This window comes from Spinacia oleracea, chromosome 3 (assembly GCF_020520425.1).
Source record: "Spinacia oleracea cultivar Varoflay chromosome 3, BTI_SOV_V1, whole genome shotgun sequence".
NCBI classification, from domain to species: domain Eukaryota; kingdom Viridiplantae; phylum Streptophyta; class Magnoliopsida; order Caryophyllales; family Amaranthaceae; genus Spinacia; species Spinacia oleracea.
The window spans coordinates 28745802-28761572 of NC_079489.1; the positions used below are offsets into that span (position 1 = coordinate 28745802).

The 15771-nt window shown below is 40.2% G+C and overlaps 1 protein-coding gene across 1 annotated transcript; it reads right to left on the reverse strand.

Moving 5' to 3' along the window:
- Positions 1 to 1239: 1239 nt before the first annotated feature.
- On the reverse strand, positions 1240 to 3936 carry LOC130469594 (uncharacterized). The gene has a single exon (XM_056838971.1). The coding sequence runs from the start codon at positions 3934 to 3936 to the stop codon at positions 1240 to 1242; it is 2697 nt and encodes an 898-aa protein (XP_056694949.1).
- Positions 3937 to 15771: the final 11835 nt, after the last annotated feature.

Genomic DNA, 15771 nt, shown 5'->3' on the forward strand with positions numbered 1-15771 from the left:
AATGGAGGAATTCGTCACCGTTAAGATCGACCAGTTTCACTGCCCCTGCTGAGGTGATGTGTTTGACCAGAAATGGGCCTGACCAGTTAGGCTTAAATTTCCCACGAGGATCATGTATTGGAGCCCGATTCTCTTTCAAGACCAAATCTCCTTCTCGAATGCCCCTATCTCGCACTCTTTTATTGAAAGCTCGCGCGATACGTCGTTGATAAAGTTGGATGTTGTTTAGGGCCTCCAACCTTCGTTCGTCTCCTAGGGCCAGCTCGTCGTACCGAACCTTGAACCATTGATCTTCGGATACCTCGCTTTCATTCATAACCCGGAGTGATTGAATTTCGATTTCCACAGGAAGGACAGGTTCCATTCCATATACTAGAGAATACGGAGTAGTCCCTGTTGGAGTTCGAATAGAAATTCTATACCCCCAAAGGGCATATGGTAATTTGTCAGGCCATTCCCGGGTTTTTTCTGTCATTTTTGCAATTATCGTTCGAATGGTTTTGTTGGCGGCTTCAACTGCTCCATTGGTCTGAGGACGATAAGGGGAAGACTGATGATGTCTAACCTTATATTTCTCAAGAGTTTCTTTTAAGTGCCCTTCAAAGTGAGAGCCGTTGTCAGAAATGATTTCAAAAGGCACTCCGTAGCGACATATGATGTTGTTGATCACAAATTTGGAGACTTGCTTTGCCCCTAGCTTTGCATATGACGCTGCTTCAATCCATTTCGAGAAATAGTCAACAGCAACTAGAATGTATTGGTGTCCGTTCGAGGCTTTTGGGTGAATTTGTCCGATGATATCTATACCCCAACTAGAAAACGGCCATGGAGAAATGAGATTATGTAAGGAGGTAGGTGGCATGTGATTGAGATTTGCAAAAAATTGACATTTCTTGCAAGTCCTCACAAAATGGACACAGTCGCTTTCTAAAGTGGTCCAATAATAACCTGCTCGCAAGATTTTTCGAGCTAGCATCCTGCCATTCATGTGCGGACCGCATTCACCACCATGGATTTCTCCCATGATCTTTTGTATTTTTTTTCGTCAACACACAATTGTAGAGTTCCATCAAAACCCTTGCGGTACAATCTATCTTTTAGTATTACAAAGTGAGCTGCCAATCGCCGGATAGCCAATTGGTCTTTTTTATGACTCTCTTCAGGATATCGACCGGTGATTAGAAAATTTTTAATATCAGCATACCAAGCATCTTTATCATCTTGCAAAGTCAATGCAGCTCAAATAGTCACAGCTCGAATTTTTACGTTGTTTTCCCATGTTAAATTTACCGCTAAGTTTGCTAATGCATCCGTGAAACTGTTTTGCTCCCGGGGAAGATGCTTGAAGTCAATATCTTCAAAGTACGGAATGAACTGTTGGAGATACTCGGTATACATTTGTAATCTCTCATCTCGGACTCTCCATACTCCAATTGTTTGAGAGATAATGAGGTTAGAATCTCCATATACTGTGAGGTATTTCGCCCCTGCCGCTAAGGCTGCCTTAACGCCATAAATGCAAGCTTCGTACTCTGCCGTGTTATTAGTCGTTGGAAAACTCAATTTCACAGCAAAAGGGATATGAATTCCATAAGGATCAATGAGCAAAACACCCGCGCCATTGCCCCTTCTATTAGATGCTCCGTCAAAGTACATTTTCCACCTAGATATCCCAATGTTGAGTAAATGTTCATCTGGAAACTCGTCATCAAATTCATCTCCTGATATTGGTCCATCAGCCAATGCTTCAGATATCGTCCTTCCTTTAACAGATTTCTGGTTTACACATTGAATATCAAATTCTGAAAGCATTGCATGCCATCTCGCGAATCTCTCAGTGAGAATTGGTTTCTCAAAGATGTACTTGATAGGATCTAGTCTTGAGATAAGGAAAGTTGTATGAGCCTGTAGATAATGTCGTAGCTTCTTAGTGGCGTATATGAGGGCGATGCAAGCTTTTTCTAAAGGATTGTATCTGGTTTCATAATCCAAAAACTTTTTGCTGAGGTAGTAGATGGCAATTTCTCTTTTGGTGCCTTCTTGGTATTGAGCCAATAACGCTCCCATGGCAGTTTCTGTGACTGTGAGATATAAAATCAAAGGCTCTCCCGGCTTGGGTGGCATTAATACTGGAGGGTTAGAGAGATATTCCTTCATCGAGTCAAATGAGACTTGGCATTCTTCATTCCATTTTTTCGGAACATTTTTCCTCAACAGCTTGAAAATCGATTCGCATCGAGTGCTCAGTTGCGATATGAACCTGCTAATGTATTGAATTCTTCCTAGGAATCCCCGAATTTCTTTTTCCGTTCTTGGTGGAGGAAGTTCTTGAATGGCTTTCACTTTATCGGAATCGACTTTGATCCCATCTTTGCTGACAATAAAGCCCAACAGTTTTCCAGAAGTAACTCCGAATACGCATTTTTGAGGATTCAATCTCAAATTATATTTTCTAATCCTGTCAAAAAATGACTTTAATGCACTTATGTGCTCCCCTCGATCGTGGCTTTTGACAATCATATCATCCACGTATACTTCAACCGTATCATGAATAAGGTCATGTAGAATTGTTGTTGCAGCTCGTTGATAAGTGGCCCCTGCGTTTTTTAAATCGAACGGCATTGCTTGGTAACAAAATGTTCCCCATGGGGTGATGAATGACGTCTTTGGCATATCGTCTTCTGCCATGAGTATATGATTATAGCCCGAGAATCCGTCCATAAATGAGAACATGGCGTGCCCCGCGGTACTATCCACCAGTACGTCAATGTGAGGCAAAGGGAAGTAATCTTTTGGTGATGCAGCGTTTAGATCCCTGAAGTCGATACATACTCTGACCCTTCCGTCTTTTTTGGGAACTACCACTATGTTAGCCAACCATTCAGGGTGTTTGATTGGTTTAATAAAATTGGCGTCGAGTTGTTTCTGGATTTCTTCTTTGACTTTTAGACTAACTTCCGGTTTCATCCTTCGGAGCTTTTGTTGCTTCGGCTTGCTGTTGGGATAAAGAGGAATGCGATGTTCGGCAATGTTACGGTCAACACCTGGCATATCTGCATATGACCATGCAAATACATCTACGTACTCCCTAAGCAATGCAATGAATGCAGTTTGTTCCTCAGGGGAAAGTGAGGATCCTATTTTTACTTCTTTTACACTACTATCAGTGCCAATATTTACAACTATTGACTCTTCTATGGGCATCATGCATGACTTAGGCTCATCGAAAGATTCATTATCAGATAATTCATTATGATCAAAATTAACTTCTTGCATGCAAATATATTTAGGTTTATTAACACACTCAAGGTCTTCATTTTCAGAATAATAAGACTGGGTATGAAGGGATGATTGGTTAGACGATGAACTATCGGTTTCGTAACCTTCCGAGGCGGAGGAGTGGGTAAGGTGTGGATTTGAAAGATGCTTGGGGATTGGATCACCTAAAACGGGTGGAATGTAAGCTTCTTTGTTCTTGAGGTGGACATTGCCTTCACGCTCAATCCTTGTATTAACCGGTAGAGTAAGCGCCATTGGATCAAGATTTCCTTCATTTCCAAAGTTTGTAAATAATTGCCTCAAAACTCCTTGCTTCAAATATTCGATCCAATCAATGTTCTCTTTAGGCTTAGGTTCCTTGTATAACCATTTTTTGATTAATTCCTCATCTCTAGCTTCAGCAAAGAAGATTTCTAGTCCTGGAAGTCTCTGCTTCTTAACTGGGTCATACCATGGTTCAGGAAATTCGTAGTAGGGCTCGGTATCGTGTTGTAATACAAATTGCCCATTCAATGTGAGGGATGGTTTCTTAATGACGTGGAGGTCCTTGCTTGGATCATACCCCAAACCATAGCGATTTTGCTTCTCCATAATGGGGATTGGATGTTTCATGCCTTTGCCGTCACGACCTAAACCTTCGCCTGGGATATATCCCATCTTCATCATCAATTGAAGGCCTTTGGTGAGGGGTTGAAAGGTATTTGTTTTTGGGTCTTGGCTTGAAATATTTGGGTGTAGAGGGTGGTATGTCATTTAGCGGGGGATTGAGGCTTCAATTCAAGGTGATATGCACTTCAAGGTTTTCACCTAAACACAGGATACCCAAGGTCAAAATCATGAGAGAAAGAAGATAGGAAAAAGAAAAATAGAAATAATAATAAAAGAATGTGAATGCAGGAAGCGAAAGTACACGACTTATTGATTTGAAAATTTGACTTTTTTAAAATAACGTCATACTTTTGAAAAGCAAAAAAAATACTTCTACGGAACCAGAAAGATTGTTGGAATTTGACTCTGTTAGATTAGATAGGTGATTGTTAGAGGATCACAGTTGTTTCTTTTATTTGTTGGATAGTAACACGTCGTTTTGCTGTTTTTTGGCGTTCATCTCCATTCCACTTATGGTATCCGAATGATTACTTCTTACTCCTAACATCAATAATAAGGAAAATAAAATAAAATAAAAGAGTAGGGCCTGTATCCCTTTTACACATTTCTTCCGTATTGAACGTGTGTTTCGTGATAGGATTATGCACTCATGTTGTTTGTGATAACATGCCCTTGTGAGTCAAGTAGAGTTCTCCCGTATCTTAAGAGCTTTGGTAGGGGCTCTTTTCCTGTTGAAAGAAAAAAAATTGTTAGTTGTTTAGGGTCGCACCCGAAGGTTGCATACGTATCTCCACGTGTGTAGTCATTTTGAATAAAGTCTTATGAGTATTTCTGCATGTGATAAGCAGAGAATCAGACCCGTCGTAGTTCTGTACTAAATAAAAGTATTGTTTTGGTTTATTTAAGCAGCTGAACTCATAATTTGAGTTGCCTACGTACCCCCAACGATATAGGTAGGAAGTGTCAAAGGAAGAAAAAAAGAAATATGAAGGGTGTTTGAAATGAGGGATTTTAGGGGATCAAGCTGCACGTAGTTCTCAAATGGGGGATAACGATTTTTGTGTTTTTTGGTTTTTTGTCTTTTTTTTTTCTTGACTTTCTTTTGTTTTTTGGTTTTTTTTTTGTTTTTTTTTTGTTTCATTACAACGCCTTAGCTTCTTTCAGACAGGAAACGCATGACAATATTCCTTCCTTGCTTTCCCTGGTGTCTTAGACCTTAGATGAACCTTTGCCGACCTTCTCTTTATATCCATCAAATTCAAGAGCGTATAACCATCTCGTCCATGTCTTGCAGACATGAGCAAATGCCTTCTTAGTGCCTTTGTCAATTCTATTCAGGAAGATATGTGGTTCCATAATCGATTGGATGGAGGTTACAATAGTCGCGGGCGTTTCCTCATTGTTACTATTCACGGCTAAGTTCTCGTCATCCATCCAAATGGGCTTACACTTGTTGATCGATCTGCAATATCGGGGTGGAGGATCCCTTGATTCTGCCAAAGTTAGTCGTCCCATCTTTTCGCTGATTGGTTCACGTGTCACAAGCTCAATGGGATCGTCTTCATTTGAACAAATTGACAAAACATTTATGGATACTGATTCTTTATGACTCAGGTGTGATATTTTAGTAATCCGGTTAATGCGCAGACGAAGAGCGTGGCATTTGTCAGTTCCATGCCCATGGAGTTGATGATAGTGGCAATATTTATGGAGATCAGGTCCAATGGGGTCAGCTCCTGGGCGACGAGGAAGTGGTTTGATAATTCCCTTGTCAAGGAGTCCTCGAAAAATTTCTGACGGAGACGACCAACGTCGTGATGAAAGAGGTTGGAAGTGGGTTTCTCTTCGTCTAGGTCTTGTAAGTTGAGAGTTAATCTCCCTTTGTCTGGGTCTTGCATGAACAGAATCAATAATGTCGCGATCAATGAGGTCTTGAATTTCACACCGGAGATCATAACATAACTCAGTTATGTGACCATATTGATTGCAATAATCACAATATTTCTCCATATTTGTTTCAAGTGGAGGTAAGGCATGTACATATCCTTTTATTCGGAGAACTCCTTGTTTGCGTAACCGGCTATACACCACACTTAAAGGTTCGCCAATTTGAGCAAACACTCTTTTGCTTGACGACTCGGTATACGGGTTCACCTTTGGTCTTTCGTCAAGTAGCTTGTAACTGTCAATATCAAAGCCGTGTTGTTCCATATGACTGAGATCACCATATCTTATCGTGACCATGCGACGATAATAGTAATCATTAAGGTTCCTTAAGATTATCAGCATGAACTCTCTATCGGTAATGGAGTGTCGGAGCTTAGATCTTTTCTGGGAACATCTAGAGCAGAAATGAGAAAACGTCTCATTATTTGTCTGTCTCGTTGCAATCAACGCGTGTTTCTCGGTATCTGTCTGCCTGAACTCGCGAGACCAATCAACGAAAGCTTGTGCCACCTTTTCCCATTCTTGTCTAATAAGTGGGTTCAGAGTGCAGTACCATGACAACGCTGGTCCTTTTAAACTACGATCAAACAACTTAGGGAGATGTTCTTCCGGAATGCCCAAGGGAATTAAAACATTGGCAAACTTGTATAAATGTATTACTGGATCATCAGTTCCATCTGTTTTTTCCAATACCGGAAGTTCTTGATACCGGGCATCATACCTGTACTCTGGGAAGGAGACTAATGCTTTTGTGCGGATTTTAAAACAGGAACTCGTAACATTGAGATCTAGATCATAGTCGTCATCTTTTGATCCGTCATGACAGCCTTCAATGTTATCTTCGTGAGAATTGCTACTGTTCCAAGATTCACCTGGTTGTTCTGGTTGCTCGCTGTTTATCCCAACATCTGGGGTTCTTAATTCATCTTCATCCGTTTCATTATGTGTTGGTCCTTCCTCGTCTTCTCCTAGATCTTCATCTGGGTCTTCTGATTCGTTGTGCATATTCTCATCGCCAGAGATATCTATCCTCCCATGATCAGAGTCGGTGCGAATGCAATATATATTGAATCCATCCAAACGAGTCCCTTCTTCCTCATCTAGCTGGAGCACGGATTTTTCGACAGAGAAAACATTCGCATCTGCCAAATCGCCCTGGATAGTGACTACTCCATGATCTGTAAGTAATTTCACCTTTTGATGTAACGTTGAAGCCACCGCCTTATTGTCATGTAACCAAGGTCGTCCTAACAGCAGATTGAAACATGCTTGAATGTCAATAACCGTGAAGTTCACTTCCCTGACCACAGGACCACACTCAATGAATAAATCTATGCAACCCAACACTTCTCGTTTTGCATTGTCGTACGCACGGACTATCTGGCTTGACAGTGATAAATCGGTTTTAGAGTGCCCGAGTTTAGCTAGGAGTCGATAAGGGCACACATTGATAGCAGACCCATTGTCGACCAATACTTTCTGTATATTCCATCCATTACATCTTACCGTGATATGCAAAGAGTTGTTATGATTAGGATTCTCGGGCAGATCATCATCTGTGAACATAAGAGTGCGGTCCACACCATGGATGAGTCCTACAATTTGATCTGGGGTAATGGAAGGATTGATCGAAGCTTCCTCTAGGTGTTTAATCACGGCGGTTCTGTGGGGTCCCGAATGCCAGAGTAAATTCCATATAGAAATATTTGCGTTGACCTCTTTCATGCGCTTGATAGCATCATCCACTGCACCGTCTTCCTCGGTCATTAACTCTTTTCCCTTATCCTTCTTCCGTAAAGCTTCTAACGGGTTGTCATCTTCTAGATAAGAAGGTTTGAAGTGACGTCCTGCTCGGGTCAAATGACTTACTTCTACTACCTCATCATCGCTGAGATCATCAAGGCATATAGGACGCCCGTAGTCATTCGTTGTGGTGTGATGGACCACGTTATTATTTTCAACAATAGTCATAGCAGAAGCGGAATCTTCATCTTCATCTTCATCACAGTCTAGAATGAAAAATGCTCCATCATACCCCAGCGTTCCACACATGTCACTAAAGGGATCTTTGGTGAGGGTGAAGCTGAGGTCTTTGCAAGGTGTTATTTTAACCTTTTCCTTGGTCGAGAAATCATACATTATACATTTATAATTTTCTGACAAAAGTGTCTCATACACACAGGGACTATCTCTAGTGATCAGCGTGGTTGGGTCGAAATCGTCGATAGTGGTGGAAATCATGTTTATGGAAACAGATGACTTGTGATTTTGGAGGGGATTATCTGTGATGTTTGGTTGAGAATTTTTGACTTTATTGGATGAGGCTCCAACAGAAAGCTTTCCCTCATCTATCAAGTCCTGTACACGATGCTTGAAAGCCGCACAACTTTCAATGTCATGTCCCTGCCCCTGGTGATATTCACAGTGCTTGTTTGGGTTATAGTTGGGGGGTGGATTCCTTGGTGGTCCCCTCGGGTTCAAGGGTTGGACGAGGTTGGCCTTTTTAAGATTTGAGAAGGCTTGGGCGTAACTCATGTTCAAAGGGGTGAAATTCCGTTGAGGTCGAAGTTGAAACGCAGATGTTGTACCGATGTTATGGATCATATTCGTTGGTTTTGAAGGAGATGCATCGTTGTTAACAACCTTCTTATTGCCTCCGTATCTTGGGTTGTACGAAGTATTACTGTTAAACTCTTCTCTTTTAATATCTCCCTTTTTTATGGCATCTTCAATCAAAGATCCGGTTGAAATCAAGGCCTTGAACGATGGGAAATATTGATAAGCCATTTGTTTCTGGTATACCGGGAGGAGGTTCTTGACAATCATTTGTAACTGCTCCTCTTCATTCGGCCTATTTATCATTTTTGCCGCTTTATTTCTCCACCTTGTGATGAAAGATGAGAATGTCTCATTTGCATTTTGAGCCGTGGTCTCCAAATCCCTTCTTGTGACATCAATCTCCTCATTTTACTTATACTGGTTCGAAAATTCTCTCACAATATCAGCCCAGGTTGATTTCTTCGAGTTCTCTAAGTTCAGAAACCAATGCGAGGCAGCTCCATCCAAATATTGCTGAAATAATTGAGCCATCAATGGCTCTTCCACTCCCCATGGACTCATAGCACCAACATAAAGTTTCAAGAAATTTGTGGGACTTCCTGTTCCATCGAACCGCGCGAGGACAGGCATTTTGAACCCAATGGGAAGGCGCGCCGTGGGAAAAAGAGTCAACCCATGGATATCCATCCACGGCTCAGCTTGGGTCATGCCTTTCAATACTTCTTTCAACTTAGAAATCTCCTCTTCGAGTTTGGTCGGGAGTTCATTGTCATGATTACCTTGCTCAAGATGAAATGGTGATGCGACCTCTGAGTCAGGAGCTGGTGGGTGAGCTTGCACGTTCTGTCTTATGAAATTAACCACAGTCTGCTCAACGGTGTTTTGGCGATCTATTATGGACTGCATCATCCCTTTAAGCTCAGATAAAGGATCCGGATGGGGGCTTGAATTCTGATGATCATTGTCGGGAGTCTGAGCCATATTGCTACAACTAGGGGACGAGAATATTGCCGATGTAGGGCAAGGAGAGAATTCTGCGGATAGAGATTTCTTGCTATGGAATGAAGTGCGGCGAATGAGCCTAGATCCAGCACGGGTCCAGGTGCAACTCCTGACAGAAAAACAAAAATAGCCATTGTAAGTACTCACTTGAATATGATGTTTAAAGTGGAAAGTAAAAACAGATAAAAATAACATAAAATAAAAAATAATCATCGGATATACATAATGATATTGATTTTATTTTTATTCTTAAGGAGATGAACGCCGATTTTTGAACAGATTTCGAGAGATTTGGAACTTTGTGTTTTACTGAAGTGACTTATTTAAAAAAACTTTTATTGCACCCTTAAGATTTTACGGGTATTTAGGCTTCTTTAGGAAGTTTAAAGGATTGTGTATGTCGCAAGTTTCAGATTCTTTATGATCCTATGCGTCTCGAGTTTTGTGACACGCCATAGGTCGAACCCTCATGGTTGTTTGCCTATAAAAACTTAGACTCGATTTGAATTTTCTTCAAGCTTACGAATAACCGAATTCCTTTCTTCTAAAGCTATTCTCCCTCAAAGAATCATATGGATCTTAATACTCCATTTGAAGCTTCTTCGTCCTCCAACGTGCGAGAGTTGATCCAATTCTTCTCTGAGAATCTTGCTTCTTCCCTTCAGGAAATACGAGATAGAGGACGTGAGGCGATTCTTGCTTCCATGTCCCTAGAGGACCGACTTGTCGTTGATTCCTCTACAGGGTTTTCAAACCAAATTCTTCCTACTACTACTTCTCCCACTCCCTTGGTAAATCCTGTTTTAGTGGGTAATTTTTCTCAATTCTTCCGCATATGCGACCCTTCGAATTCCCTATTTTTGTTTGTGGCTGATTCTATGGTATTCGCCATGTCTCTTTGTCTATACTTTCCCTTGAGTTTGTCTTACTTTATTTTGGCCGCTATAAACCAGCAAAGGTTTCCTTTTTCGAATGATCGCACAGAAAGTTCTAGCTCATCAACCAATTTGTCCTTTAATCTTCCAAACCGTAGTACACTTAGGTTGTTAATGTGGGATGTAACACCCCGACAATTCCCATTTTCTAAAATAACCTCTTTTTAAATATAACTGTAGGGAATTATCAAAGTATTATCGCCCGTGTAAAAACGTACGGCTTATTCAGAATTTTGCAGCGGAAAACATAAAACTAACTTTTGGGTTCATAATTAATCTATTACATATTAGGTCCAAAACAATCAACTGAAATAAGGAAATACGAATAGTACGACAAGTTTCAAATCCAAGTTAACAAATTGAATCACTTAATTAAACAAATAGAACTACAAGCTCTCTAATCCCGATCCCAATGATGCATCATCTTCAAACCTGTAGATGGGCAATGCTTATTGATCCTTAGAGACTGCTCACCAGAGATGGGTCATCACAGGATCAATAAGGCATAGCCATGATCAACACACACAAACAAGCACGTAATCAGCAAAGCTGAGTACTACATACTAAAGCAATAATAATCCTAACATGATACTATTAAACATAATTAAGGGCAAACAAAGCATGATAATCTAACGACCATACTTAACTAGACTAGGCTAGACTGGACTAGACTTTTTATAACAATAATATTATTTTAATTTAAATAGGCAATTGACCGAGTTTTCTAGCTAGGCGAGGTACGGGTGCGACTCCGTAACCTCAGTGACCTGCGATATCGAGGAACGTTTGACTGAAAATAGGACGCGGTGATCAATCCGGTCCGAATGAAAGGCCATGGGCTACCACCATGAACCCCAACTCCTGTTTGTCCGTCACTTTAGACGTGCACAGTCTAAAGCTATTGCTACTCAGTTTCACTTTACATGATTTACAAATTGACACCCTGTTATGACTCAACAATCACATAAGGCATGGAACTCACATTTATTTATAACTGTTTTTATCTTGGAATTGAGTAAGTGATCACAAAGGCATCAAACAAGACTCATTCCAATTAACTCCAATCTTTCCTTTAATACTAATCAACCCCTGAATATGGGTATAAGGTTTCAACTTACTAAATGAGGTCCTCCGCCCTCATAAAGTAGTGAAAAGCTAAAAAGGGAACAACAATTAACTGATCTGAATTATATACTAATTAATCTAGTGTTCCCAATCAAACATGTTTGCATCAATCTTCCATACTAACATGTTATAATCCTCAAAATGCAATAAAGGTTTAATATGTTCATCCAACAGTATCAAACATGCAATTTCAACCCGACTAAGTTCATCAACAACATTAACATAACCAAGTTCATCAATAATACACATGGTTTCAACAATTAGCACACATTCCAAGCACACAGGTATGTACGTACCTTGTGTAAACAAACTGCAAGACCACTTTAATAATTCAAAAGTCGCCTACAAAGAATTCTCCGCCTAAAAACAACCAACAAGGATTCCCAATCAGCTTCTAATCGTTCACAGCTATAATAACACATTCTAACTACATCCTAAACATATTTAGAATTCTTTTTCAATAACAAAACTTGAATATTTGATTTCCTAGCATAAAAATTATTGAATTAGTGATTGAAATTCGTTGAAAACTCTTTGCAAACATCGTACTTTAAATTTTCAGCAATACAAACTCATTTCAAACTATTCCAAAACATAAATAACATGTTTGAAATCATAAAAACAATAGCTTTAATAATTTATAATCATCCTACCATGATTTCAAAACTATTAAAACCTTAAAAATTCATGTTTTAATACTTAAAACTCTTACTTTAATTCAATTATATAAATCTGAAAATTAAATTATTAATTATGCAAAGTATATAATTGGAAATCCATAACTTAATAATAAAACCATAATTAAATTCAAGAAACATGAATTAAATTAGTAAAACATAATTGGAACATAATTAATAAAACATAATTAGCACATAATTTAGTTTAGGGTTCGAGAATTAACCAAAAAGAGGGACGGAGGAAGGCTGCCGGCAGGCAAGGCACGGCGGCAGGAAAGGTGGTCGCGGGCTGGGCGGCACGAGTGGCGGTTACATCCGACGGTGGTGGCTTGACTGGTGGTTTAGCGTGCGAAAGAAGAAAGCAAAGAAGATGGGAAGCAAGAAGAACGCTGGCCGGAGGCAGTAACGATGGGTGACGCGCAGCTGGTCGATGGCGCGGCGCGGGATGGTGATGCGAACGAAGGTGGGCGGAGGTGTCTGGTTGAGCAAAAAGAAAACAAACATTAAGGAGGAGAGAAAAACAAATTAAATAAAGAAAAAAAAGAAAAACGAAAGAGGAGAAGGGGGAGGACGACGAGTACCGACGACGGAGGAAGGAGGTCGGCGGCGACGACGGTGGTCCAGTGTGGCGGCTGGCTGACGGTTGAGCAAAGGGAGGAGTGCAGATTTTGTGTTAGAGGGTTCACGTTACGTGAATAGTGAAAAGCTTAGGTCTTTTTCTTTGGTTTCACGTGATTTGGAAAAGGGGAGGGAGTATTTGTTTTGGGTTTTATTGGTTTGGGCTTTATCCAATTGGGCTAGGAGTAGGATTTGGGTTGTTGATTCCAAAATGGTTGGGATTGTTTTCTAATTTCAATCGAACGTGATTTCAAAATCTGAATTCGTTTTAACGTAAAATTCAAAAATAAATTTTGATTTCATAAATCATTAAAATATTCAAAATGTAATAAAATAATTATATTTTAATTACATATTCATTTCTAAAATTCGTGAATTACATTTAAATATATTAAATATACGTTAAAATATATAAATAAAATATAATAAAATTACGGGGGATTACAGGGATGTCAGGGATCAGTCAACATCTCGTCTCCTTGGTCATCTCGTCATGTTATCTAAAATATACCAACCTGCTTGCTTCGTATTACTTCTTTCTGACTCGAAGACCGGTGAAGAAGTGGCTAGGGGCTTGGGTATCAAGACCTTTGGTATCCTCCCTGGGTCTGGTTCATTTCCACCCATGTTATTTTTTTGGAACGATGCTTGTTTCTTTTCTGTGACACAATTGGCTGCAGAGTCAATCACTTTATCGGTCTATGTTTCACCACAGGCTATCCCCACAAGAATTCTAGTACATGAGAGGCAGGGTCCGCGCCAAAGCACGGCTAATCGTCCATGGTTGAGTCTCTTTGAATTTTCATCACTTGATCGTTTACAAATGGCAATGGGTGGTCCTTCTAGCTACCAAAGTTCTAAAGAAGACTTCCTTCGGAAGATTCCTCCTTCTAGGCTTTCCTCATTTGCCATTCCTGAGACTTTATGGTCAATAAGTCAAAAGGGTCTTTTTATATTGGTAGATAGGTTTACTAAAGCTTCGTCTTCTGGCCCTTGGAAACGTTCTAAACCGCATACCCTTTCGTTTGTTGTCATGTCTGATGGGTCACATAAGTGTAGGGGTGGGTTTATAGTGCGGGACCCAAGACAGAACTGGGTGGCCGATTTTGCTTCTAAGGTTCAAGGGCAAAGCCTCTCCTCTTTTGTATTATCTATTTTGCAAAGAGGCTTGCAGAAAGCTAGAATGCTGCAAGTGAAACAGTTGGAAGTATTGGTGGACGTCGAACTCCATACTCTAGCCTTGGCTAAGCTGGACATCTCCACAACTGCTCCCGAGTGCGAATTATGCGGTATAATGCAATTAATGCGATTCCCTGGGTGGGAAGTCAGTATCCTCCATCTTCCACAGGAAAGCCTCAAAGGGGCTATGCTTATCGTAGACTTTTGCCAAAGGTTTCCATGGGGTCATTCAGAGGAGTTCGAAGTTCCACCAATTCCTGAGATATTACTCGCCCAGTATTGAAAATTGTACATTTTATACTTGTTGTGATCGTACTTTGGAAGTAAATAAATAAATAAATAAAAGGAGTTTGTGTATGTTGGTCGAAAGGGTATTTTACTTATCGTGGTTGGTTTGTTCAAGCACGAATTAGAACTTTTTGCATGATTTTGGCATAATTCAGGGGTTAAATTTGAAAATTCAGGATTTTCAACAAAATTGAAAACTATTTTCGCGAAATGGAGAGGGAATGTAGAAAAATAAGTTATTTGAAGATAAGTTATTTATTATTTTGCAAGACCAAATTCTCAAAGATAAATATCACTTTTACTTTTCCATTTCCCGCCTTACAAAAGTATAGAATGATAAAGTGAAGAAAGAAAATAGAGAAATAGGGCCTGTGTCTCTGCTAAAATAGTGATGACATCGGTTTAGATGCTTGATTACCTGCGTTCCTTGAAGCATCAAAAACAAATTGTTAAATATAGGGGTCGTGCCTGAAGGCTGCCTACGTATCCCTGGGTGCATAGGTGCTTGATGGTGTAAGAGTGTTTACAGGGAATCAGACCCAATGTAGTTCCAAAAATAACAAGAAAGAAAGAAAATTAATATTTATTTTGCGACTGAACTCAAAGTGAGCTGCCTACGTACCCCTTTGCAAAAGTGGTGTGAAATGATGCAAACATACATGATGATGATTTTTTTTTTTTTTAATTAATTATAAAAGAAAGGGGGGATCAAGTCGCACGTAGTTCTAAAATTTCTATTTTTTTTTTTTTTAACATAGGAAAAATAAAGAACGCAATGCATAGGCTACAGGTGAGTGGTGACGAGGCATCTTGAACCGGTAGAGACGTGTAATCCTTAATCGTAACGCCAAGTAACGAATTCTCCGGTCTCCAGGCGTTGTTCCCAATCTTCTTTGCGCTTGGTAACATACAAGGGGTTGTCTTCTCGATCTAGGATCCATGATGCTCAGGCCTTGCATACCAATTGACACGAAGCTAAAGTCACGGGATCAATCTTGCGTAGGAAAATATGAGGCTCCATAATTGACACGATGGAGGCCACCTCATTAGCCGATGTCATTATTCCTTCACATTGTACCGCATGTTCCTGATTGTAAAGCCACCCAAGTCGTTCACGCAGCCTTCGTGCCTTGATTTTATCTGGCATCCAAGTTGGATGGTCGCGTTCTGACTCCAAAATGGGCCAGTACATGCGGGTCAGCTTCATTATCGGCGTTGGCCTTATTGTGATCTCATTGTTAGGAAAGTAACCTTCCTCGCTTTCGACGAGATTCATCTCCCCAAACTGACTTGTACTGGCATATTGGGTCATTCCATCTCTTACATCTCCTGGAATCACGTATCCCCCTAATGGGAAACATAGCATTCCTCTAACTTTCTGGTGCAATGTTGACGCAACCATCTGATTCTCATGTAACCACGGTCGTCCCAACAAGAGATTGTATGAAGTCTCGCAGTCTATCACACGGAAATTCACCTCATACACGACTGGTCCGTACTTCAAAGTCAATAATATGGTTCCCGTTATCTCCCTTGGAGTATTATCAAAACCA